Consider the following 26,442-nt stretch of genomic DNA (forward strand, 5'->3'; position numbering starts at 1 on the left):
GAGCGTAGCGCCTCTGGCGGAGCTTTGCGGAACTACAAGGGTCTGGCGAGAGTCAGGCTACAACTAACACTTAACGCAAGAGACACTGTGTGTTTTTAATCAGTTAGACTTTCATGTAACAAAATTTGAAAATTCTATTTTTATAAGGCATTACATATTCTTAACTCTGGCTTAAGTTAGGGTGTTGGGGGGGTAAGTAATTCAATCATATTCATATTTAATCAGTAGTTTGTACCTTCCTGTTTTTTAAATATCTGTGTCTATAATGTTATGCCTTCTCCTGTCTTTATATGCTTTAATGTAGTGCAAATGCACCAACTGTGCTGAGGGAATACACATTTTTCATGGCAGTGAAGAAAACAACACACACACAAAACAACACTTTACATATTCATCTGAATTGTATGTCATTTTTATTAATCGATATTAATAAATGCAAATATTCCCCAAAAAAGAAAAAAACAACAGATGTAATCCACTCACATGAGGAAAAATAGCCACACTTCAGGTGGTCATATATCCAGGTTTTAACTCATGAAAATAATTTCAAGGTCATGAAGGTTTTTGATGTGACAACACTAATTTTTTTTTTTTTTTTCCATTAATCATTTTATTAGGTTTTATAGCTGGAAACACATTTGTTTCTTTAGGTATTACGTAATTATAAGTAGGTCATACTGTATCTATGTTTAAACTATGCAGAATGTATACAATTTAATCATATAACAAGAAACTCAAAGGGCTCTTGATGTCACTTTACCCATCAAATGCTTCTTTGTATTGTTCTCAGGTTTCAATAAAATTATGTAACACTTTGGCAAAAAAATACAAAACAACATGCCATAACTGGAGGCCAGAATAGCAAATATCTCCACAGCCACAGTGAACTTCCCGGGAGAGCTGACATAAGCTGGGATAAAGGTGATCCAAACAGCACAGAAGATCAACATGCTGAAAGTGATAAATTTAGCCTCGTTGAAATTATCAGGCAGCTTTCTTGCTAAAAAAGCAAGTACAAAACATAATACAGCTAAGAGTCCTATGTATCCTAACACAGCCCAGAAGCCTACAGCTGATCCTAAAGAACACTCCAGTATAATCTTCTCCTTATAGTGGCTCATATTTTTGAAGGGAAAGGGAGGGTTGATAGTCAGCCAAAGTATACAAATTATAACCTGTATGAGAGTGAAAGCCAGAACACTGAGTCTCTGCTGTGCAGGCCCAAACCACTTCATCACATTACTGCCTGGAAGTGTCGCCCTGAAGGCCATTAACACCACTATAGTTTTCCCCAGAACACAAGAGATGCAGAGGACAAAGGTGATGCCGAATGCAGTGTGTCGCAGCATGCAGGACCACTCAGAGGGCCGGCCGATGAAGGTCAGAGAGCACAGGAAACACAGGGTCAAGGAGAAGAGCAGCAGGAAGCTCAGCTCAGAGTTGTTAGCCCTGACAATAGGAGTTTGTCTGTAGTGGAAAAATATCAGGGCTATAGTAATGGCAAGACAGGCCCCAAAGACAGAAAAGGTGACCAACAGTATGCCCATCAATTCCCTGAAGGTGAGAAACTCAAAGGCTTTCAAGTCACAGCTGTTCCTCTCCTCGTTGGACTTGTACTCGGGGGGACATTTGTCACATTTCACTGCATCTGAAAAAATAAATATCTTTAGGCTGTACAGCACATACATCTTCAGATACACTAGTAAAGTGCTGGCAGTGATTTTGCCCAACAGAAACACGGTGAGTGCTAGAGTAACAGCTAGGAATCCTGCTGTCTCACTTGTACTGTTGCTGAACTCCCCGTCAGCACACGTGATGCAATCAAAACAGCAGATAGGCTTGCCCTTAACAAAGGCCCGACGGGTTCCAGGCAAACAGCTCTCACTGCAAATGGATCTTGGCACCTGCATCACATAAAAAAAAAAGTGTTCAACAAACATTAAGGCCCAAATAAAAAAAATGTAAAAAGCATCATTACATCAACTTACGTCAAGATTCTCTCCTGCCCAGATGGCTTTTACATCTGTTTTCATCTCAAACTGCTGGCCCTCAGGCTGAGAGGCATCATAGTAACCAATTGTCTCAAAAAGTATGTAACCTGTCTCATCCATCTGCCAGTTTACCAGTGCATAACGTGCCACGGGGTCACCCAACTTATCAAAGAACACATTCTCACCAATCTTTGTGGTGAAATTGACTTGGGTCAGATAATGCAGCACCTGCAGAGAAACAGTAAAATTGCTTAGTTACTGCATCGTTATGACTGTGCACAGTGGTTTTTATGGGAACATTGCATGCTATATTCACCTGCCATGGGTCAATATTTTTTCTATCAGCACAAGTGTTGTTCTCAAAAGGCCCCTGTCCATCTTTGCAAGTAAACAGCATGTGCAGCGCATGACCAACAGCATATGTGGCCTTGTAAACATTATTCAGCAGACTGGCATCTGAAACATCTGTGAAGCGTGTGCTTGTGTCCCACAGAGACTCCTTCCCAGTGCAGGCTGCGGCTGTGCCCTGAGTGTGAGTCTTTGTTTGGGGAATCAGAGTGCAGCTGAACACTGTCTCCCATAACTCCACTAGTCCCTGGTTACCTGGCGTCATTGAAGGCCTGCTGTAAGCCAGGAACTCCTGCAGCCCAGGGATGTGAGCATTGAGGGCTGCAAAGCCCACTGCACCCTGGACCACAGCGTAATTTACTGGAGAGGCAATATAGCGATAAGTGATCCAGCCCTCACTGCCCACCCACTGCAGGCCTGTCACATTTTGAGCATGGAGCTCTTTGATAAGGATGTCAAGATCTGTGCCATCAGCAAAAGCCACTATTACCTTAGAGGTGGATTTCTTTATAATGTCCACCACCTGTAAGAACCACTTCCTTGGGTCTGTCCTATAAATAGCCAGTGAGTACTCAACACATACACCTTCCTTTTCAGCTGCTTCTAGGAAAGTAGCCATGCCACCATTCCCATAGTCACTGTTAGTTCTAATAGCCCCCACCCAGGTCCAGCCAAAGTGTTTCACCAGCTTTGCCAGTGCTTTGCTCTGGTAAAGGTCACTAGGTATGGTTCTGAAGAAAGAAGGATAGTCTCTTCTGTTACTAAGACATGCGCAAGTAGCTGAATGACTGATCTGAAACACAAGTAATAGAGAGAAATAGCATCAAGTTTTTGCACTTTATAAATGCATAGATGTCTTAGATATTGATCACACATAATAATACAGTTTCTCATTATAATACCCATAATAGGACAACACAGTTTGCTTGTCCGTAGAACTCACCACAGGTATATGGAAGGGTCCCATGGTGCGTGCAATACCTATTGTAGAGGTGGATGTGGTTTCCCCTATGACAGCATGCACACTGGAGAGTTTGTTACAGCTGCCTTCCCTACTCTCATACCTATTCATCAGGTTTAGCGATGCCCTGATGGACAGAGGGATACTAGGGCAGGAGTCAAAGATCCTGTAGCCCAGTGTGACTCCTGGCAGCAGCTCTGAGCTGTTGTTAATCTCCTCTATGGCAAACATCATAGTGTACGCATACTGGAGTTCTCCAGGGTCGAGTCTAAAAAGAAGAGAGGGGGAAAGCAAATAGTACAATTTGTGATAAGAGAAAAAATGAGAAACATACATAACAATACTCAAGGATTTACATGAATAACCAATATATATTGTAATACAATTTACAACTGAATTGTTTTGTTTTTTCTTACCCTTCACACAGGATTGTTCCTGGGTTGACTTGTAGCGAGGGGTTGACACTAACTGGGTTCTGATGGAAGGAGAAAATGCCTCCAATGTTGATGTCTCCCTCCATAGAAAACTGAGACAGTTCTTTTGTGCCATATGTTCGACACACAGGCTTCTCTCCTCTGACAGCCAGGAGAGAAATAAGCAGCAGCTCTGCTATCAGCAGCATAACTGTTCAACTCAGTATTACCACCCAAGGCCCATCATAAAACCACCTAACTGTGAGCATTTTATAGCTTTTTCTTTTAACTATCACAAAGCCACAGGGGCTTGAGTGCAGTGTGTGTGTACATTGTGTTTCTTTCCACCAATGACAGCGCCTGTTTTGTGATTGACAGATGGACCAGCCTATGAGATCAGCCCCCATATTTGCTCGTCATCTTTGTTTTTAGCATAACCAATTCCTTATAATAATAATTTCAGAAAGCCAAGCATGCCTTTGGGAATATCAGAGCTATTGTTGTGTCGTCTATATTTATTACAATTTTGACTTTTAATTTCAAGTTAAATCATGAAAGTACGGGGAAATCAAATTTCTGTCCAATATCCCCAAGGACACCAGAATCTACAGTGTTAATTTCAACAGGAGTGAACTTCATTTTCCAGATTAAATATATCAGAAAAGAGAAAGCATTGAGAACACAATAACTAAGAATGCACTATACAATCCGATATGTTTACTTTTCAAATGCAATATACATTAAAACAAATGCAATGCATTATTCTTAGTTGAACTACATCAGAGCATAAATTGACTGCAGCAGAGAACATTGGAATTCAGATTTGGGGATGGCAATGCATGGAAATTGTTTATAGCCTTTAATAATAAGTGCACATGTATCCAGTTCCTCTGAGAAACTAGTACCAAAGCATAGTGTTTAAATTTAGTAAAGAACTACATGTAAACAAGCCAGCAATTTTTTAGTTTTAAAAAGGCAAAATAAATGTCTTGGGAAAATGTGTTGGGGCTTTCTAGTGTTCTATTGTGCATACTCATTCAGAGTGATTTTGACTGGTTTCTCCCCATCATATTCTTTTTAGTATTTCTCTCTGGTTTCAGTAGCAAAATATAACATTTTGGAGCATATATACAGAAAAGCAAACCAAAGCTAGAGGCCAGAATAGCAAATATTTCCACAGCTACAGTGAACTTCCCAGGAGAGCTGACATATGCTGGGATAAAAGTGACCCATACAGCACAGAATATCAACATGCTGAAGGTAATAAATTTGGCTTCATTGAAATTGTCAGGCAGCTTTCGAGCCAAAAAGGCGAGGATGAAGCATAGCACAGCCAGGAGTCCTATATAGCCCAGCACAGCCCAGAACCCTATAGGTGAACCTAAATCACACTCCAGAATAATCCTCTCCGTGGCATGAGCTGTGTTTTTGTAGGGATATGGTGGAGCAAGAGTTAACCACAACACACAAACTAAAACCTGTAGCAATGTACAGCTGAGAACACTTGTTCTTTGAAGTGGCACAGAACACTGGGGGACCGTGTTTGCTGGCCTTTTAGCCTTAAAGGCCATCACCACTGCTATGGTTTTAGCCAAGATACAAGACATGCACAGGGCAAAGGTGATGCCGAATGCAGTGTGTCGGAGCATGCAGGACCACTCAGTGGGACGGCCAATGAAGGTCAGAGAACACAGGAAACATAGGGTCAAGGAGAAGAGCAGCAGGAAGCTCAGCTCAGAGTTACTGGCTTTGACAAGGGGTGTGTGACGAAACCGAAAGAAAACAAACACCACCACCAACGTTAAGCTAGCTCCAAATAATGAGAAGGCTGTGAGGAGGGCCCCCATCGTTTCTCCAAAAGACAGGAACTCGATCACCTTTGGGACACACTTGCTGTGATCTTCATTTGACCAGTACTCCAGTGGACACCGTGAACACTCCACCGAATCTGAGTGAAAAACACAAAAAAAGCCTCTCTACAAAAACAGAAATGTATTCATATTGTAAGCTAATTTAAATCAGCAGTGGCTGCATTTAATAAAGTATACCGTATTCAAGGTCAAGGTCAAGGTTTCTTTATTAATACCAGCTGGTAAATTTGTTGTGCAGACAGGCACTCAGCAGTCCCAGTACAAAAAACAGCCGCACACACACAAATCACAAATATAAAAGACAACATAATCAAAATACATGGTCAAAGTCATAGGAGTAGAAATAGAAAAGTGCTTCTACATAGAAAAGTGCTTCTACATGTCCCTAGGGTCAACTAAGTTCAATATGAACAAGATCACCTTGTGGCTTTACTATTCAGCATTACAATTGCTGTGGGTATGAAGCTACTTCTGTACCGTTTTGTCCTGCCCTTAGGGGCCACAAAACGACAGCCAGAGCGAAGGAGCTGGAACTCGCCATGCAAGGGATGTGAGCAGTCATTACGAATAGCGCTGGCTTTACGCTGCAGCTGTGTGTCATAGAGGGCTGCCATGGTAGGTTGAGGCTCACCAATTATCCTACCAGCCCATTTGATAATCTGGTTCAGGGAATTTTTGTCCTGCAATGACAGATTACCAAACCAGGACACCAGGGCAAAAGATAACACAGACTCGATAAAAGCTCGATAAAATAGCCTGAGCAAAGTTTTGTCAATGTAAAAACTGGACAATTTCCGAAGATAAAACAGACGCTGGTGTCCCCTCTTACACACTGCTTCACAATTCTTGTTGAAAGACAGTTTAGAATCGATTACAGTCCCCAGATATTTATAGCTTTCCACACATTCCACAGATTGGCCCTTAATGACTGTGGGATCACAATTTGGAGTCTGTGCCCTAAAATCAATAGTCATGTCCTTTGTCTTGGATGTGTTGAGCACCAAAAAAGAAAGATCACACCAACTAATAAAATCCTGCAAGACTGGGCCATGGCTGGATTCATTGTTATGCAACAAACTCACAATGACTGTGTCGTCTGCAAATTTTAAAATGTGCCTGTTTTCATAGACACTCCTGCACATGTTTGTGTAGAGAATAAAAAGTAAAGGGGAGAGAACACATCCCTGAGGTGAGCCAGTAGAGGAACATAGTGACTCAGATAAGATACCATTCACTTTGACTCTTTGTGTTCTATCTGTTAAGAAATCTAAAATCCAACCCACCAAATTCTGGCTCAGCTGAAAGTGCTCGATAAGCCTTGTGGCTAAAATGTGAGGTTGGATGGTGTTAAAAGCTGACGAAAAAATCAATAAAAGTCAGTTTAACATGGGTTTTGTTTCCCTCCAGATGTTTAAATAAAAGATTCAGCAGGGTAAGTATGGCGTCATCAACACCTCTATGGGCCCTGTAAGCAAACTGCATAGGGTCAAGTGCATATGCTGTTCTCCCTAGCAGTTCTGATTTGACAAGTTTTTCGAATACTTTCATTAAAAGAGAGGTGAGGGCGATCGGTCTAAAATCATTCAGAGTTTTAGGTCTGCTGACTTTAGGGACAGGGATAATCTCTGCTTGTTTCCATAACCTGGGCACCTTTTGCTGACTCAATGACACATTGAAAATGTGATGAACAATAGGACTCAATTGTTTTGCACATGACTTCAGTAAAATACCACTGATTTTATCGGGTCCAGGGCTTTTATTGGTTTTTAGAGAGAGGAGACACTTTTCCACTTCTCGCTGTTCTAGTGCAAAGTGTTGATCATTTTTAAGACTATCTCTCAGACTCCTCCCTTCCTCACTGAAGTCGAACTGGTCAAATCTTAGATAGAATTTATTCAGAGCACTGGCCAAGTCACAATTTGACCCAAAACCATCAATAGTAATGTGAGTGCTCTTTGTTTGTTTTATGCCTGCCATTGTCTTAATACCAGACCAGGCCGCAGAAAGGTTATTCTCTGCTAGTTTGCTCTCTACTTTGGCTTTGTATCTCTGTTTAGCCCGTAGGATTTCAGTTCTCAGCTCTCTTTTAGCTACTTGTTGTTCAGCAGGTCCCCCGGAGTTGAAGGAGAGCTTCTTCTGCTGTAGGTGAGCCCTGACTTCCTTGGACATCCATGGCTTGTTATTAGGGTACACCTTGATAGTTTTTGTGGGAATGATCATATTCTCACAGAAAGTCACATAAGAACAAACCACATCAGTGAGTTCATCAATGTCTGTACAAGAGTCTTTAAACATATCCCAATCAGTGCAATCAAAGCACCCTTGGAGACAAGAAGTCGATTCCTCCGACCAAATTCTGACCTCTTTAGTCTGAATTTTTTCACTTTTTAGTACAGTTTTATATGCCGGGAGAAGAAGCACACAGTTGTGGTCAGCAGAGCCTAGTGGAGGCAGCCGAAGTGATTTATAGGCTCCCTTAACTGTACCATAACAGAGGTCTAATGTCTTGTCCTTCCTGGTTGTGCACGTAACATACTGATAAAAGTTCTTTAAGGATTTTTTCAGAGATACGTGGTTAAAATCTCCCAGTATGAAATGTGGTGCTTCAGGTGACATGGACTGCAGTTTCTGCACAACATCAAAAATAGTGCTTGTTGCAGTAGATGGGTTTGCTTTGGGGGGGATATACACCGTTGTGATGAATATCTGGGGGAATTCACGGGGCAGGTAAAATGGGCGGAGCGACACTGACAGGAGTTCCACATCAGAGGAACAGAGGCTTTCTCTCACTGTCACTGAGCTGCAGTAGCGCTTGTTGACGTATATGCACACGCCCCCTCCCCGAGATTTCCCCGTCACCTCTGCATCCCGGTCCTGGCGGAAAGGGACTCCAAATCCATCAATGGAGAGATCGGTATCCGAGTCCTGCTCTGTAAGCCAGGACTCCGTGAAGGCCATGACGCAACAGTCCTTGTAGTCGCGGAGGAAACGAACATTTCCTTGGAGCTCGTCCAATTTATTCCGCAGCGACTGTGCGTTCCCCAGGATCAGGGAGGGCAGTGGGAGGCGCGTCAGCTGCTGCTTCTTCAGGCGCAGCCTGACCCCTCCCCTTTTACCCCTCTTCCTTCTTTTAATTCCCCTCGCGTAATCGCTGCCAAAGTTAACATCGACATCCCGTCGGATCTCATCTGGTAACCCTGTCAGATGAAAGTCTGCTGTCAACTCAGCGATTCGGCTCTGTGTATTCCACTGCAGCAAGAAATCCCGAGCATATTGTATCCTCGGACCAGGAAGTGCACCCTCGCCGAACCCCACCGGCAGGTTGCTTAAGGTCCACAAAGTCCACAATACAACGAGGATAAGCAGCTCCATCACGGCAAATCAATGGAAAAACGTATAAAAGCACTAGTCCATGGCGATCAGCAACATAAAAACATAAGAACCATTCATAAAATCATTCATAACACAGAACATAGGACGCCGAGAGACCCTCTGCCGGTCGCAGCGTGCGCATGCGCCCTCTGGTATTGGTGAATGATTATGAAGAAGTGTGATGTAAAAAAATATGTTAATGATGTTTATGATGTTTACATGTTAACTCACTGTTGTAGTTGCTTATCTCTCCAGCAGCACAGGCGACACAGGAGAAACAGCAGATGGGTTTACCTTTAATCACAGCCTGCCGGAAACCTGGCAGACAACTCTCACTGCAGATAGACTGTGGCCTCTGCAACAACACCACAACTCAACAGTCACTGTTTGTCTGTTCAGATACTTCATTTAAGTGGTTTGACTTATTCGTCATTAGGGATATTAGGCAATATATCAAGTGTGAATGTGAGACCTTGTCTCAACACATTAATCTACATCAGAAATTAAATTTGACAATAATGACTCACTAATTACTCTTTAATGCTTGTTTTGTCAACATTGTTCCACATAATAAAAAGTTTGTTTTTATGACATATGACCCATATGTTTAGTGACTTCACACACTGTGGTTCTTTAATTTTAATTTGGAAGATTTATTTAACAATCTTGTTCGGGCCTTCTTTTTTTTTCCTATACTCTATTATTCATTTTCATGTGAGTATTGCCAGTTATATTTTAGGCCATATCACATCTGTTCCTTAACACTTTTCATCTCCATAATGAGTATTATATATGTGCCCGAAGGAGGGCCCGGGCGGGGTTTGAACCCTAGTCTCCCGGGTAAGAGTCATGTGTGCTGACTATTCAACCAAAGGGATATCCCTGTGGCCAAGTAGCCAGGGCACATGATCAATTGGAGGCATAGTGACAGGACCCTAAACTGTCACACATACTATGTTTTAAGATACCTTAAATGATCCATCAGCCCATATAATGTTTATTCCATTCATGGTAAACTGTTTTCCGTATGGTAGAGAAGCATCGTAGCTGCCCACAGCCACAAACACAGTGTCTCCTGCTTCATTTTTCTGCCAGTTCACCAGCTCATACGTCGCTGCAGGGTCCCCATTAGCATCAAAATACACTCTTTCTCCTGACTGAAGAGTGAAATTCACACCTTGGAGATGTTCCACAACCTACCGATTGAGAAAAGTGATGAATAACTAAAGTACAGAGAATTTGATGTTCTTCCAATTATTTACATAACTAATTTAATAATGAAGACAATTTCTTACCTGTTTTGGCTCTGAATTATCATTCCATACACATGACCCTTCTCCACTTTGTCCACATTTTAACATGTTATGCATGGCATGTGCTACAGCATAAACAGCCTTATAGACATTATTAGATATCCTGAGCTCTGAGACGTCTGTAAAAGGATTGTTTATGTCCTCTAGCCTTTCAGAACCAGAGCACTGGTTGTCTCCATGCAGAGTGGACTGAAAACTGCAGCCAAAGGTTGCTTCCCAGAACTCTCTTAGCACACTACTCTGAGGGTCCTGACGTGGGTTAACCTGTAAAAGAAATTCTTGCAGGCCTGAGATCTTTGTTTTTTTGATGGTGTAGCCCAGAGATCCTGTCAGGATGGCAGAGTACCTTGTATTGGCCAAATGACCTGCTGTAATCCAGGATTCACTGCCCACCCACTGCAACCCAGTCATGTTCTGCTTCACAGCTTCCTCAAGCAGAATGTTCATCTCACCCTGAGCCAGGAAAGCAACTAAGACTTTTGCAGTGCCACTACTAATCACTCTGACCACCCTGGCAATCTGCTCATGGGGGTCGTTTCTTGATATGGCCTCTGAGTACTCGATACAAACTCCTTCCTGACTTGCAGCAGTGATAAATGTTGCCATGCCGTTATTGCCATAGTCATTGTCACTTCTAACTGTTCCGACCCACGTCCAGCCAAGATGTTTTACCAGTTTTGCCAGGGCTCTGCTCTGGTAGTAGTCACTGGGGATGGTTCTGAAGAAGGAGGGATACTCCTTTCTGCTACTCAGACAAGCACATGTGGCAAAGTGGCTGATCTAATAAAAACAAACAAACAAAAAACAGGAAGACAAACAAATCAAAAACATTTGGGCGGTCCGAACCTAAAGTGACATGTAGTTTGCGTCGTGTAAATCCTATCAAAGAAATAGCCCTAAATGTGCTAGATTATCAGCTCTTAAGAATAGAAAAATTGAGATCAAGCCTTTTAGAAAAAAGAAAATGCATGTTCAGATATTCAACATGAATATTACATACAACATTTACCACTGGTATGAGGAAAATCCCTGAAATCTGTAGCATCACAATAGTGGAGGAGGACTCAGAGGCTCCGATGATGGCATGAACAGATGACTGACTGGAGCAGTTTCTCCCCAACGTTTTCTCCTCTCCATTCATCAGACCCATCACTGCACGAGTTGCAGGCAGAGTTGAACCACAGCTGTCAAATACCTTATAACCAACTGAGATATTAGGCAGTAGAGAGCTGCTATTGTTGATCTCCTCAATGGCAAAAATCATTGTTTGGGCAAAACGAAATTCTCTGAAATTTATCCTGCAAAGAGTAAAAATATTTTTAAGACTTTCTGCAGCTTCACTTCTGTTTAGAAACCAGCAAAGGAGAAAGTAGACTACAAACAGTACCTGGAGCATATGAGAGGCTCTGGAGTGTCTGTGAAGGAGAGTGGAGGCTTTGAGATTTGGCTATGGATAGAGAAGGCTCCTCCAATAGTGAAATCACCTCCCTTAGATAACAGAGGAAATTCTGGGCTCCCCAGCATCTCACAGAGCACAGTGTCCTCCTTTTCTCCAAAGGCTCCAATAAAAAACACAAACAATAACATTACATAGACACTGTCACTCATCTGGTACAACAACAGACACATATCTACACAAACCTGTACATAGTGACGGCTTCTATAATTGACCAAAAAACATGAAGCTCCTGGGTAGAGCTTTATACTTGTACAGAAAAAATGATTGAGGTCCTCCTATCAAATCACAGTGTGATGATGTCAGACCACTGTGCTGTTCGTTCACTAATCGTATGCCACAGTGTATTAGTACAAAGGTACCTGGTTGTGAATTAGTATTAACTGAACTAAATCCCTCCAACTGCCATTGACTGTGAGGTTGCAAACAAGTTTGTTGTTTGTGTATTGCAAATAGAGTGGCATGTTTTGTGTAATAAAAAAAAAACTAAATACAGGAAAATTAAGCCACATTAGCTCAGTATTCATACAAATCATGTTCACTGTTAACCTTTTTCTTGCTGTTTTACATAGCCCCGAGGCGGTGCTGCTCTTCTGTCCAATAAACACAATTTCACTTTTCATTCAAACAAACTAATGTGGCTGTGGTTGTTATATTTCATCAATGAGACCAACATTTATCTCGTAAAAAAGAATTAGTACCAGTAACCAGCCGGCGGTAAACCTCTAAAAACCTGTGGATAAGTTACTTGCTCGCGGTGGCTCTGCACTTCTCTGAAAACGTTGGAGTGGAGTAAACTTCCAAACAGGTGTCATTTGGATAAACCGCCCACAGATTGGGGATCTAAACTGTAACTTTCTCGCATTAAAAAATATTAAAACGTAGTAAAGTGACATTATTTCTTTATTCGCCATTCACTGTTTACTGCAGATGTGCATACCTATGTGGTATAAAGTTGGTAAACTACAACTGCAAACAGCATCGTGTCAAGCAACTAAGTAAATAAACTAAGAATGAATTTAACCAGTCGGCGGTAAACCTCTAAAAGGGGGGCAACCATCATTCCGACATCCCACCAGTGTGACATAGGCCTCTAATTGTCTAAATGGCAACACTTAATTTTCTATCAAGTGTCCCATCATTCCGACAATTCTTGCCTCCTATGAAGAGGTCTTCGGAAAAACCCGACAGCCCAAAACCCGGAGGTTCCAACCCGACCCGGCTCGGGTCCATTCACAAGAAGTGACTCCGCACTTACACAAATTACCATACAAGAATTCAATCACTTTCAATATCCCATATCTATTTATGTTTATTTACTTTCAAAAGTACCTTGATCCTTCTGCCACAAATTCTCTCAAACTTTCCAGGTTTTCAAATACCCAAGGGAACCCTGAATTTGGTTGTCCTATATTGATCAAATGCCTACCTTTGAGGTAGGGGTTTACACTGCAGAATAAACTGCGATTTGTTTCTTTCTTTCTTTTTTTGTTTTACTAGGCTACTGCCTAATAAAGAATATGTCATATGAGCTAATCACTTTCTAATAAGCATACTGCACATAACCAAAATACCTGGAAATATTGTAGTGCTCATATTTCTCAAAAAGAAGATGCAATCAGTGTGTTGAGACTCAAACATGCAGGCACTGGCTAAAGAAGAGCCGACATTGTAGCATGCTAACATGTGTTATGCTAAATATGCAACATGTGTTACTCAAGTGTCCACACTTATTTTCATCTACACATTATTTCTGCATCTTTTCTGTCTGGCGTCTACTGTACTGTGTGGGAATGAAACCCTGGAATTATGTTCACTGATATCTGATGATATCCTGTGATACTTGTGACTCATAGCTTATCAATTTGATCCTCAGACAACTGATGTGTCCTTGAGCGAGGCCATTAATCCTCAGCCTATTTCTGTTGAGCTATGCAGTGATCTACAGTTCACACTATGGTTGTACTGACCAGGTTTGAAGTGTGAATGTCTGTAGGAGGTTTAATATTACTAAAAAAGAGAACCTGGATCATACTAAAACTTCTGTGAATGATAAGATTAAGATCTTTATTAGTGATGTTTTCAGCTGTGGTATGACGGTAGAGACAACAAATAGTGTCAACCAGAGCTACAGAATGTGTAATTATTAAAAGTAATGAATTATGGTATACACAACTCACTGACAGAAATTATGAAACTTTTTAATTTGGATACATTTAGGTCAAGAAAAAGGGGATCATGTTTTAATTAACATAACAAAGTTTAAGGAAATCTAAGATATAATGCCTTTTTCGGAGATATACATGATGCTCATCAGGCTTTTCCCATCAGGTGTTTCTTTGTGTTCAGTTCAGGTTTGAATACAATGATGAAACATTTTGGTGCAAATATACAGAAAAGTATCCCATAACTAGAGGCTAAAATGGCAAATATCTCCACAGTCACAGTGAACTTCCCAGGAGAGCTGACATATGCTGGGATAAAGGTGATCCAGACTGCACAGAAGATCAACATGCTGAAGGTGATAAATTTAGCCTCGTTGAAATTGTCAGGCAGCTTTCTGGCTAAAAAAGCAAGTACAAAACATAATACAGCTAAGAGTCCTATGTATCCTAACACAGCCCAGAAACCAACAGCTGATTCTAAGGAACACTCCAGTATAATCTTCTCCTTATACTGGCTCATATTTTTGAAAGGGAAAGGCGGAGAAATGGTCAGCCAAAGTATACAAATTATAACCTGTATGAGAGTGAAAGCCAGAACACTGAGTCTCTGCTGTACAGGTCCAAACCTCTTCATCACATTACTGCCTGGAAGTGTTGCCCTGAAGGCCATTAACACCACTATAGTTTTCCCTAGGATACAAGAGATACAGAGGACAAAGGTGATGCCGAATGCAGTGTGTCGCAGCATGCAGGACCACTCAGAGGGCCGGCCGATGAAGGTCAGAGAGCACAGGAAACACAGGGTCAAGGAGAAGAGCAGCAGGAAGCTCAGCTCAGAGTTGTTAGCCTTTACCAAGGGAGTGTCCTTATTGATCAAGAATAGAGTGGCCACTATAATAGTAAGGAGTGAGCCAAACAAAGTGAAAAAAACAAGTATTTTACCCATAACCTCAGTGAAGGAGAGGAACTCAACATTTTTCACAACACATGCATCTCTGTTTTGATTGGACCAATACTCTTCAGGACACTTTTTGCATCCATTAGAATCTGCAATAGAAATGATGTTACTATTAATGCTGCTTGATATATTACATTTTTAAAACATTAATAAGAGACTGTACCATAGCAATTTTTAACATGATGCAGAGTGAGCAAGTAAACAGTGTAACCAAACTGCCATATTTCAGGCTTGTGGCACCTGTGGTGTTGCTGATTTCTCCCTCTGCACAAGGTATACAGTCGTAGCAGCAGACAGGTCTTCCTTTTTGAAGGACTTTACGAGTTCCTGGGCGACAGCTCTCACTGCATACTGACACAGGCAACTTTGAATCAAAGAAAAAGAAGTATGTTAATTCACTCATTAAAAATAAGTTACTGTCAGTTTATTGGCAATGGTCATAACCATCTGTTGAACAGTTATTTGCCTCTGTCTTTCCTCCGGACCACATTATGGCTTCAGACTTGACGAAAAACTTCTGTCCCGGAGGCAGAGAGGCATCATAGTATCCGACCGGTTTGAAGTGGACTGAGCCGGATAGTCCACGCTGCCAGTTCACTACTTCATAACGGGCCACAGCAGCTCCGGTGCTGTCAAACCACACCTGGTCCCCGTACTTAACTGTGAAGTTCACTCCTTTTAGAGACTCCACCACCTATAAAAGCAGTGAGAAAAAGCTGTCTGTCAGTGTATTAATTTATAATACTTAATAAATAAATAGTTTAGTCATCATCATTTTACCTGCTGGGGTGTAACCTTCACTGTCTTGTCACATCCCTGACTTTGTGAGCAATTAAGTATGCTGTGCAGAGAATAGGCCACAGCATAGATGGCCTTGTAGATGTTACTGGAGTATCTCAACTCTGTCACATCATCATTGTAATCTTTTAGCTCAATTATATCATGATTCTCTTTGCAGGGTGCTGTTTCAGTCATGCTGTCACTGTTTTCCTCTTTGCACTTGAAATTTCTCTCCCAGAAATCTTTGATTAAGAAATCATTCAGGCCACTGATGTTGGCCTTTTGCACAGCAAAGCCCAGTGAACCTCCCAGCACTCTAAAGCTGGTAGGAGTCACAAGGCTGTCAGCAGTGATCCAGGCCTCCACACCAATGAACTGTCGGCCAGTTATGTTGTGCAGACTCAACTGCTCTAAGAGGTGGTTCATCTCCACATGGGCCAGGAAACCCACGATCACCCGGGCAGTGCTCTTACGGATCACTTCCACCACCTTCATGAGTTTTTTTGGTTCAGCCCTGTGAAATTTCTCTGTATACTCCACACATACGCCTTCCTCTTGGGCTGCAGCAAGGAATATTGCCATGCCATTGTTACCGTAGTCACTGTCGCTGTTGACTGCCCCAACCCAGGTCCAACCAAAGTGCTTGACCAGCTGTGCAAGCACTCGACCTTGGTAGAGGTCACTGGCAATGGTTCGAAAAAATGAGGGATACTCCTTCCTGCTGCTCAAACACTCACAAGTAGCTGAATGACTTATCTGAGATAAAGAGAGGGGCAGATTAAGGATAGCTGCATGCAATATACACATTGATTACACAGACACCCCTCTTACCACTGGGATTTGGAATGGTCCTGTAGTGCGTGCCAACACAATGGTTGAAGAGGATTCAGATTCCCCGATAATAGCATGAACAGCTGATTGACCGGTGCAGCTCTTTCCCACAGACCACTCATCACCATTCATCAGGGCCATCACTGCACGCATTGAGGATAATGTTGAGGCACAATTGTCATAAATACGGTATCCAATGGAGACATTGGGAAGAAGAACTTCACTTTTGTTAATTTCATCTATTGCAAAAATCATAATCTGGGCAAATCTAAACTCCCTGAGGTTGACTCTGAGAAGAAAGAACAAAACAAAAAAACAAATAGTAAATAGAGACTTGTGTTCACAGTGACAAAACTCATGTGAAAGCATTGCTATAAAGTACATATAATTACCTGGAACATTTTAAGGGTGTTGGTTTCTCTGTAAAGGAAAGTGAGGGTTGAGTGATTTTGCTGTGGATAGAAAAGGCACCCCCAATCATGACATGTCCTTTTCTAGACAGCAGAGGAAACTCTGGACTCCCTAGTATCTGACAGAAAGGAGCTTCCTCTGCTGCTCCAAATGTCACAAGGAGTCCCACCAAAACCAGCTCTGTTATCACTGGTGACATTCTCTACTCCTAAATCCTGATGGGGCAGAACCACCTAGGTCTGGGTCAATGCAGATTTAAATGTGACGTTTTCTAAATGTTGCTGGGGTGGGGGGGGCGTACTGGACTCTAACCAACCAATCAGAGATAAGTAATAGATGGATTTACATTAAGTATTTCTGTTTTTAGTACTTCCTCCACCACTGACTGTCAACAGAGTTACATTACAAACAGAGTCACATTCCCTACAACAATGGTAAAGTGGTGAAATATGGGGGAAATATATATATATATTTTTATGAATTAAGGAAGTCTTATGGAAATATGACAAGCAAGTATTAGGGTCAGTTATGTAAGACTGAGGTAATCTAAGCAACTCTTTCATGTGCTTCAAAAACGTCCTCATACTTAGAGAAACTCAATTCCTACTTCATATTGATCTTCTCCTCCAGTCACTTTTTGACTGTTGTGGGGACAGCTCTCCATTCCGACACACCTCCACTTCGACACCCCGCTGTTCCGAAATACCCCCACTTCGAAACACCGCTGTCCAATGTCCAAGGTGCTGAACCGCGTGACGTTGTTTACACTCTGTGTTGTGGCTTGTCTGTGAAACGTGCTGCTCAGAGACTGGGCAGATCTGTCCCACTTGCTTTCTCCCCGACTCCGTTGTTGGAGATCTCCCACTTTTTTTCCCCCCCTTGCTCCACTTGAGCGCGGCTGAAGCCGGCTTGAGCTCACAGGGGCGCGAGGCTGCTGCAGCCGCCGCTCGTGCTTACAGCTGACTGAGGGAGATGCTTTGGTTGGGTTTAGGCAATGAAGAAAGGAGTTGGTTAAGTTTAGTAAAAAGACCAGGTAGAGGCTAGACAGATTAGAAGCATAATGGACATTATAAGTCATTAATATGAAGTATTTGCTTGTTTTGCAGTTAATTATGCACATGATCCGTTTGACCCCAAAAAGGAAAAAAGGATCACTGCGCGCTGGGGGTTTCCCCAATAGCCTTTTCGGAATAGCGGGGTCTTTAGAAAAAATAAAAACCCCGCTATTACGATGAATGGAAGTCTATTGTCGGAAAGGCGGGGCTTCGGAAAGGGGTGTAACCTACTTTTGTAAACCCCTATTAATTACAGATGCACACTTGTTATCCTAGAATATATCCAACAACTTAAATTGACCTACTGAAAATACAAAAACTTAGTGTAACTAATATATATATATAAGGAATATAATTAAATAACACAGTATCTTAAAAATAACTGTTATTGATGCCAGAGCCAGTCTATAGAGTGCCGAAGCGGAAGCAGCCCCATGGGTCCTCAATTCGAAATAAGTCTCCATACAAATGAACGGGACTCCAAGATTTATTTCGTGATCCGTTTGAATTGTGCCATGACAAAAAAATATGTCCTCTACCTGTTTAAAACATCACGTTTCATGCCGATAAATCAGCAGTTTATCGTAAAACGGCAACAGAAGAATGTATTTTGTGTGACGACGCTCTGCGGACTACAAATCTGGTGTCCCACAAAAAATACGTCACCAACTGACACGGGAAAGGGCGACATTTGGTGTGTGACGTCACCTACGCGACCTGTAGTCTTTCTGGTTACGGACTCTTCGGAATTTTATTTTACAATAGTTTTACAACAAACTGCTGATTTCTCGGCATGAAACGTGATTGGTAGAGGCCTTTTTTTTTCATGGCACAATTCAAACGGATCACGAAATAAATCTTGGAGTCCCGTTCATTTGTATGGAGACTTTTTTCGAATTGAGGACCCATGGGGCTGCTTCCGCTTCGGCACTCTATTCACCTTATGTAGCCCCGCCCACTTTGTCACTTCCGGTTTGGCCGCGATTGTGTTACGACTTCCGGTCAAATGCGGAAGTGAAAACTGATGTAAACAATCGACTGAATTTGCATTGTACTGCGGGAAAATTACAATACAGACAATCAAGTCAACATGAACAACACTTGAGGGGTGTACTTCGAAGCTAGTTTAGTGGGTTATATTTTTTTATCGAGTCTAAAGCCAGGCTTTCCTGTACTACGAAGGTGCCTCTTTCAACCCAGCTAGATCGCCATGGAAACTTATGGTAACAGATGTTTAGCTCATAACATGGTCCCGACCAGGTTATATTCAGAGTGTAATCCTAAAAAGCCTAGAGGTAGCCTGCAGCTAACCAGGATAGCAATTTTAACACATTAGCACGATGTAGCACTTTATTACCATCACCACGCTACCTGTCCATGTGCCCGTGTGTGTGCGCATGCCAGCGCGAGAGTAGTCTGGAGCCGTTGACTCGCTGTTTCCGGATCCAGGGCGAGAGAGACAGGCCTTTCCATCTAAATAAAAGCACCAAGCTAATGATGGACTTGTTTATTACTGGGCAATTCTGGATGCTCTGGTTGATAAGTTTCGTTTTTACACCCCCACCCCGCCCCGTCGACAGTACGTGCCACTCATTGCCGCCCTAATAAATATTGGATCAGTTTACACTCGGTGGCGCGAGCTGACAGATAGTATCTATCTCTATCTATCTATAGATACTATCTCAACCAGATAGTGGAAGCACTGAGCTGAAACTCTGCAATGTTGCTTTAACATTTGTCACCCACCAAGATCTTATTCAATGCACTTGCCAATGTAAATATTTTTTTCAGCAGCAAACATCAACACAATTGTTCAAATGTCTTAAAATGACTAAATTATGTCATTCATATTTTTTCCAGTTACATTTAATTAACATGTACTGTTTATATCCTCATCTGTTAAATATTCATAAGTGATTGTGGCAAATTTACATTAAATTTCTACTATTGTATCAAACATGTCACAACATTTTTCAGGGAAATCTGCATTTGGATGAGGGAATTAAAGTTACACTTTTGACAAGTGATCAAAATAAACAATTCAGCACACCTGATTTAACAAGCCACTGGGCCATGTGATATTTAATTTGTTGTTATTGTTATTTTTCAGTCAAAGGGGTGATTAATAGTGAGCTCATATGCTTCTTAGGGACTTTTTTAATTAAAAAATGATTGTTGTTTGTGTGTTTGCAGAGATACCAGTTAGTTTATGAAACACTTAAGGGCTCACAAGAGACTTTGCCTTTTGGGAACTGATTTAGGAGAAACACTTGTGGCGAGGTGCAGCTGCCTCATGCCTGATCATGACTTGCAGCTCAGACTCTTCCCACTCAAACACACTTTAACAAACTCCCCCCAGAATTCTCAGAGTCTCCAGCTTGCCACCACAGTTCACACTGGAAACTTTGATTCAGAGCTCTTGCATCATGATCCCCTTAAGACCCTTGTCTGGGTACTTCAGGCGTCAGGACTGTGCCCTGGAGCAAAAACTCTGACACTTGTTTGTCCATGTCTACTTTTGAACTCAACAAACATCAAGAAAGAACATAGACATAGAAGTTTCAAATAAGTTTAAAATCAAAACTCAATGCAACGGTCCAGTAGACAGAAGACATCCATTCAGATCATTAACATCAATTTGTAAAACATACCATGCAAATTATGACAATTATCTCACAATAAATGACACATAAAAATAAGATGTCGAATGTCACAATGTCATATACAATTAAGTGTAGTCATCTGATTTGAAGTAAGTGACCAAAGAACTGTAGGTGACTGCTGTGTTAACACTATTTGGTTAGTTTTGGTTATAGTTTAGTTCAGTTTAAGATCCCCAGTTATGCTTTTAGATGTATTTTTGGCAAATAAACGAGCTTTGCACCAATTTTAGACCAGGTCTAGCTGATTGGATTGATGTAGCCTATAACATTGCCATTCTTTTTGATTAGTGCATTGATGAACACTGTTTTCTCCAGGCTCAAACAGCCCTAATAGCAGACTGAGTCAGAGCAGGACAAACTGTCAATAAGTTAACACAAAGTTTATTCAGTGTTGTCTGAGATGGGCAGGAGCAACTGAAGATAAAGTTATAGCCTACAGATCAAAGACATGGCATGTTTGTAATCTTTTTCTAAGATTCCAACATTTAAAATCGACTGTATGTTAACCTCATTTCAAGTGTAAATCAGATTGTTATATTACAAGATTGTTAAAATCTTCACCTTCAGCTGCTCCTGTGTTTGTCACATTAAACATGAAGAGATTTATTTAAAAGTCAGTCACATTCCACCAAAAATTAAATGTGCACAGTCTGCAAAAACATGCATGAATGTCTACTGAATTAAAATGAAGGCTGCATATTCTACTATAATAACCTGAACTTGCTCAGTTTTTGACCAATTTTCGGTTTGGTTTGTTATGAACATCAGAAATGCAGTTAGAATACTACATACTTAAAATCATGAATAATTTTAACCACATTACACACTACAGTGACATTATGTACTAAGTAATAGCTACAAACAGACAAAATATCTACTGCAACCACAGTCAGAGCAAGTTGCCTGACCCAATATGGCCCCACTCCCTCCCATCACACTGGGAGGCATCTTGGTGGCCTCTGTTGAGTCATGCCGCTTCCTAGGTATGACCGTCAGTCGGGTTACATGCTGCTATTCCGACATGCCGCTATTTCGACATTGACTTCTAATTGTTGGAATAGCGGCATTAATATTATTTTTCAAGCGTCCCACTATTCCGACATTTTTTTTTTCATTGTCGGAGTAGCAGCACTTTACTGTTTTTTCAAACATTCCGCTTTTCCGACATTGATTACGTTATAGTCAGACGTGTCCTTCTGGTTTTTTTTTTTTTGCATCTGAGACACTGTTTCTCATACACAAATACATAGGCCTAGAGAAGAAAAAAACAAACTCTAGTGTGACGTCCGAAAAGGATCAAACCCGCCAAGTTTAAAAACACACCAGCAGCAGCGCACTGATCTGCAGCTACTGAGACTGTTATTATTCTGTCACCTGAGTTAACGAGGTGCACGTGTGTTTGGAGCTGACGAGAGGAGAGAATAAAGAGCGAGACAATGCGGCCCTGAGGAGGAACTCTGAATGACTTGATGATTATTCTTCTTTCTGCTCCCTTTTGTTGAGATTTGGGAGGTTTTTGTTTTTATTGTAGCTTATTAAAATGCAAGATCATTTTTCTGACTGATTTATTGCCCGATGTCGCTGTGTATCTCGCATTAATATGCACATGCTGACCATATATGGTTGTGTCTAGCCGTTCTGGTGGCCGAATATGAGGTGTGTTCACGTGCACACCATTCTTGGGTCCAGTGTGATTTATCAAAGAGGAATTGGAGAGTTGTGCCTACGCACAGTTTGATAGATCTTAAAAAGGTTAATATTTTGGGTGTACGCCATTTTCGTCTTTTCGCTGTAGGCCTAAGCAAAAATTTAGTAACAGTTTTATACTGCTTACTTACAGTTTTGATAAACGAGGCCCCAGGCCATATAAGCCCAGAGCCCAGACGCTCACAGCTGCACTTCTCCGCAGCGCTGTCCGTGGTGCTGAAGGTGACAGGTTAACTTGACGAACAAACTGCAACATAGTTCTGTTTGTTTATCATGTGTGTATCAGTTTTGTGTGTGTTTCGTTGTTGAGATTAAGAACATCACTCCCTCATCAAACCGGTGATAGGCATGCTGAAAAGAAAAAAGAGAGACACACCTGGGTATCGCAGCTGTAAAAAAAAAAAAAAAAGATGACGTGTCGGAATAGCGGTACCAAAAAGTGTCGGAATACCGGCATGTCTAGATAGAGGGAGGTCGGAATAGCGGGATGTCTAAATAGAGACCTGTCGGAATAGCGGGCGGACCCCACACAGGCAGACTGGGTTGAATAGGTACCATGTATTTTTGACACACAGATAATGCCGAGCATTTCAGTGACGGCGACGCTGCTTCATTATCACCGCCGCTGCTTCGGAGTTGGGGCAGATGCACGTTCCAGCGTGACCATGCCTACCTGTGTGAATGTGTGTGTGTGTGTGTGTGTCTGTCTGTGCGCCTGTGTCTGTGTGTGCACGCGAGAGAGAGAGGGACAGAGTCCAGCTGAACAAGGGGCTGACTGACAGAGACGAAAGACGATGACACACTGTTAAAAAAACGTTTGTTTGTTTTTTCTCAGTGAGAAACTGTGGCGCAATGGCGTAGCCACAGGTGTGCCAGTGCCACCCACAGAGGAAGCTGGTACACCCAAAAATTTTATACATTTTTTTTTTGTTATAATATATAGCTACCAAGGGGGCAGTTGTCGGTCTGAGAAGTGAAGCTCACTTCCACGTTCAAAAAACTGCAATCCCCTCGGCTTCCTCTGGGGGCTGGTGTCAGAAGGGAGCATTCTCCATAGACCCCCATGTTAAAATCGCAGATTTTACATCCTCAATAAACATGTTAAAAGCCTGGTGTCAGAACGTTTTTTGGTCTCGATCGACCGCCCACACTCTGAGGGGGGTGAATTTTTTTTAAACTCTGGCCAATTAGGGCGCGGAAACGTTGAGTGACAGGTCCGGAGCGGTCCGGAGACAGGCTGCTTCGAGGCCAGTGGGCGGGTTCTCGGCCGGCCAATCCAACATGGCGCTGTTCAGGCCGCCATATTTGAGTCACAAAAACGACTCCCCAAAACCAATGGGTGACGTCACGGATGCTACGTCCATATATTTTACAATCTATGATGGCTACTAACATGTTATCGATCAGTCAATAAATTTGTAAAAATTGCCGTCAGGTGATGCGTTGCGACACCTGCACCGGCTCGCGGAGAAACTGGACTAATGGAATAATTAACGAGTTCAAGGCCAAGCCACGCCGTCTTGCCCTTTAAATTGAGAGCTGCGCAGTGCGCACAGCAGTGATATAGTTGTCCTCTTCTGCTTTGCAATATAAAACCATCAGGCCAGGCTGTTACATAATCATATGTGATGAATGATGAGCCCAGTAGTTGTGTTCAGATGGTTAAATAGCTTTGTTGATCATGCGATCAAAGTCATTTAAGCGCCGTTACGCACGCCGCACCTCTCTCTTCCAGTGCGCTCCTCTCCTCTCCTCCCTCTTCAGTACCTGGCTGCTCAGCTCTGGGACCGGGGCTGAGAGATGTCACCGCTGCCTTCACTCCGTCCGTGATCCCTCTGGTCAGCGCGTTTAGATCCAAGTGTGGCCTGAGTGTCCCATCTGAGCTCTGTGCCATAAGCGCGCACCTCCAGCTCAATGAATGACAGCAGGTCTCCCAGGGGGACAGCTCTCCATTCCGACACACCTCCACTTCGACACCCCGCTGTTCCGAAATACCCCCACTTCGAAACACCGCTACTCCGACACCCTCCCCCCCGCAGCTGTCCAAGGTGCTGAACCGCGTGACGTTGTTTACATTCTGCTTTGTGGCTTGTCTGTGAAACGTGCGCTGCTCAGAGACTGGGCGGATCTGTCCCACTTGCTTTCTCCCCGACTCCGTTGAGATCTCCACACAGTAAAAGAAATACACTTTTTTTTCTCCCCCCCTGCGCCGCTCCAGCGCGGCTGAACCCGGCTTGAGCTCACAGGGGCGCGAGGCTGCTGCAGCCGCCGCTCGTGCTGACAGCTGACTGAGGGAGATGCTTTGGTTGGGCTTAGGCAATGAAGAAAGGAGTTGGTTAAGTTTAGTAAAAAGACCAGGTAGAGGCTAGACAGGCTAGAAGCATAATGAACATCTTGGGCCCTAGTTTCTTAGACCAGGTGAAGTCTAACCTCGGCGCAGCTTCGCCACGTCAACGGGGTGTGGCCCAGGTCCATTTCGCAAGTCTGGTGGGCCGCGCAGTCAGACTTAGACCAGCGCAGCCCCTCCTCGTCCCTCCTACCGGCGCAAACGGTGAAGAGGGAGGAGAGAGGGCGGGAGGGAGACAGGAGGAGGAGAGAAAGGCGTGGAGTGGGTTTGACACAGCCGAGTCAGATCTTCACCAATCAAAGGAGCTCCTCTCCTCACCTTTAACTGCGCGGCGGGTGAGTTATTTTATACTTGGACATGGACGGAGGAGACAGCGACGCCAGAGGCCGAACCTCTCCCCGGAGGAAACAGCTGTGCGGTCCGGAGGTCCGAGCTCAGAGTGACCAATAATGAGTTTACTAATAATAATACAAATATCCTTAATCAGGTTTGATCTGATACACTGAGAACCCCTGCCCAATGTAAGAAACAACAACTAATAAACTAATAAAGAAACTCACATTTATTCAAACCCTGTGTAAGCAAGATGAGAGGTGTAATCACAACATAAACAAACACCATGTGTAACGGATGAAATCAGCGTAAAGGACGCTCTCTCTCTCTCTCTCTCTGTCCGTCTCTTTTTTTTCTGTGATAGAGATAGTATACTGTAGTAGGCTATATACTGACTATCTGATACCGAGGCTGTGGTGGACTAAGAGAGATGAAGATTTGTGTTTTGTTTTTGCTAATGAATTAATAAGTAAATAAATAAATAAAGCGATCATCACAAGGGCAGAGTGGTATCTCAACACGGCAGAGACATGCAGTCATCCACCCTCAGTCCTGCTTTTGGGACATCCACAGCTGCTTTTCAGTGCCAGTTCGTCCCTGCTGTGTTAATTCAGGTGGAGTTTCCATTACGCGTGCCACAGCCTTTGATCTCTGCTTTGATCTGACGTCAGATGTGACGGGACACAGTGTTTCCCCCAGAAAATGTGTTAGTTAAGGTGGTGTCTGTCCTGTTGGCGGGGGGTGGGGGGGGGGTCGGTGCGCCGTATTAAGTTTCGCTTTCACCATGCGCGCTGCTGTTATGCATGTGTGCTTCTCTGTGGTGTGTAGAGCAGGGGTCTTCAACGTTTTCCAGGCCAAGGACCCCCAAACTGATGGAGAGATGGAGCGGGGACCCCCTACTTATATACAGTATATTGTATAAAATTGTGTTTTATATGTAACTGGTCCTGTAGTGCCATACAGGGCCGTTGTATAGGGGAGAAAGGTGATGATCATTATAGGGGCCCAGCGCCCAGTAGGGCCCACAAAAACCCCAGTAGTCTAATCTTTGTATGACTGAATTATTCTGCATAAGACCCTGACTGATACTCATAGTAATGCTGCATTAGCATCAAAACAAAGTAGGCTAAATAAGAAATGATAATAGATACGTAAAAGTGGAAAAGTCAGGGGGCAGGGTCCCACTTTAGTATACTTTCAGGGGGCCCAGGATTCCTAGCAACGGCCCTGGTGCCATATGCCAAAAGTACCATGTTATGAACTATAAATCACGCTTTTTTTTAGGAGTTTGGCTGGTCATGGGACTTTTCGCAGGGACTTACATAAAAAACATATGCCATGCCATCTATGATCACAACAGGTCACAACTACGCTCGTGGTAACTGAACGCTGCTACTGCACCAATGAAAGAATTACTAAACCATAAAAAGACAGAGAAAACAAAGCAGTGTTTCCCCTACTTAGTTT

The 26,442-nt window shown here is 42.7% G+C and overlaps 1 protein-coding gene across 1 annotated transcript; it reads right to left on the reverse strand.

Moving 5' to 3' along the window:
- Positions 1–734: 734 nt before the first annotated feature.
- LOC310996351 (uncharacterized protein) lies at positions 735–17,069 on the reverse strand (the record flags this gene model as incomplete). Its single annotated transcript, XM_083985727.1, has 17 exons — positions 735–1,904; positions 1,989–2,219; positions 2,308–3,132; positions 3,283–3,568; positions 3,717–3,924; positions 4,765–5,661; positions 9,188–9,311; positions 9,925–10,152; positions 10,252–11,049; positions 11,279–11,567; positions 11,657–11,877; positions 14,045–14,937; positions 15,089–15,212; positions 15,315–15,542; positions 15,629–16,384; positions 16,460–16,748; positions 16,852–17,069. The coding sequence occupies 17 exons, from the start codon at positions 17,067–17,069 to the stop codon at positions 735–737; spliced, it is 7,785 nt and encodes a 2,594-aa protein (XP_083841853.1).
- Between the last annotated feature and the right edge of the window lie 9,373 nt (positions 17,070–26,442).

The sequence above is a fragment of the Trachurus trachurus genome, assembly GCF_905171665.1.
Source record: "Trachurus trachurus genome assembly, chromosome: 13".
NCBI classification, from domain to species: Eukaryota; Metazoa; Chordata; class Actinopteri; order Carangiformes; family Carangidae; genus Trachurus; species Trachurus trachurus.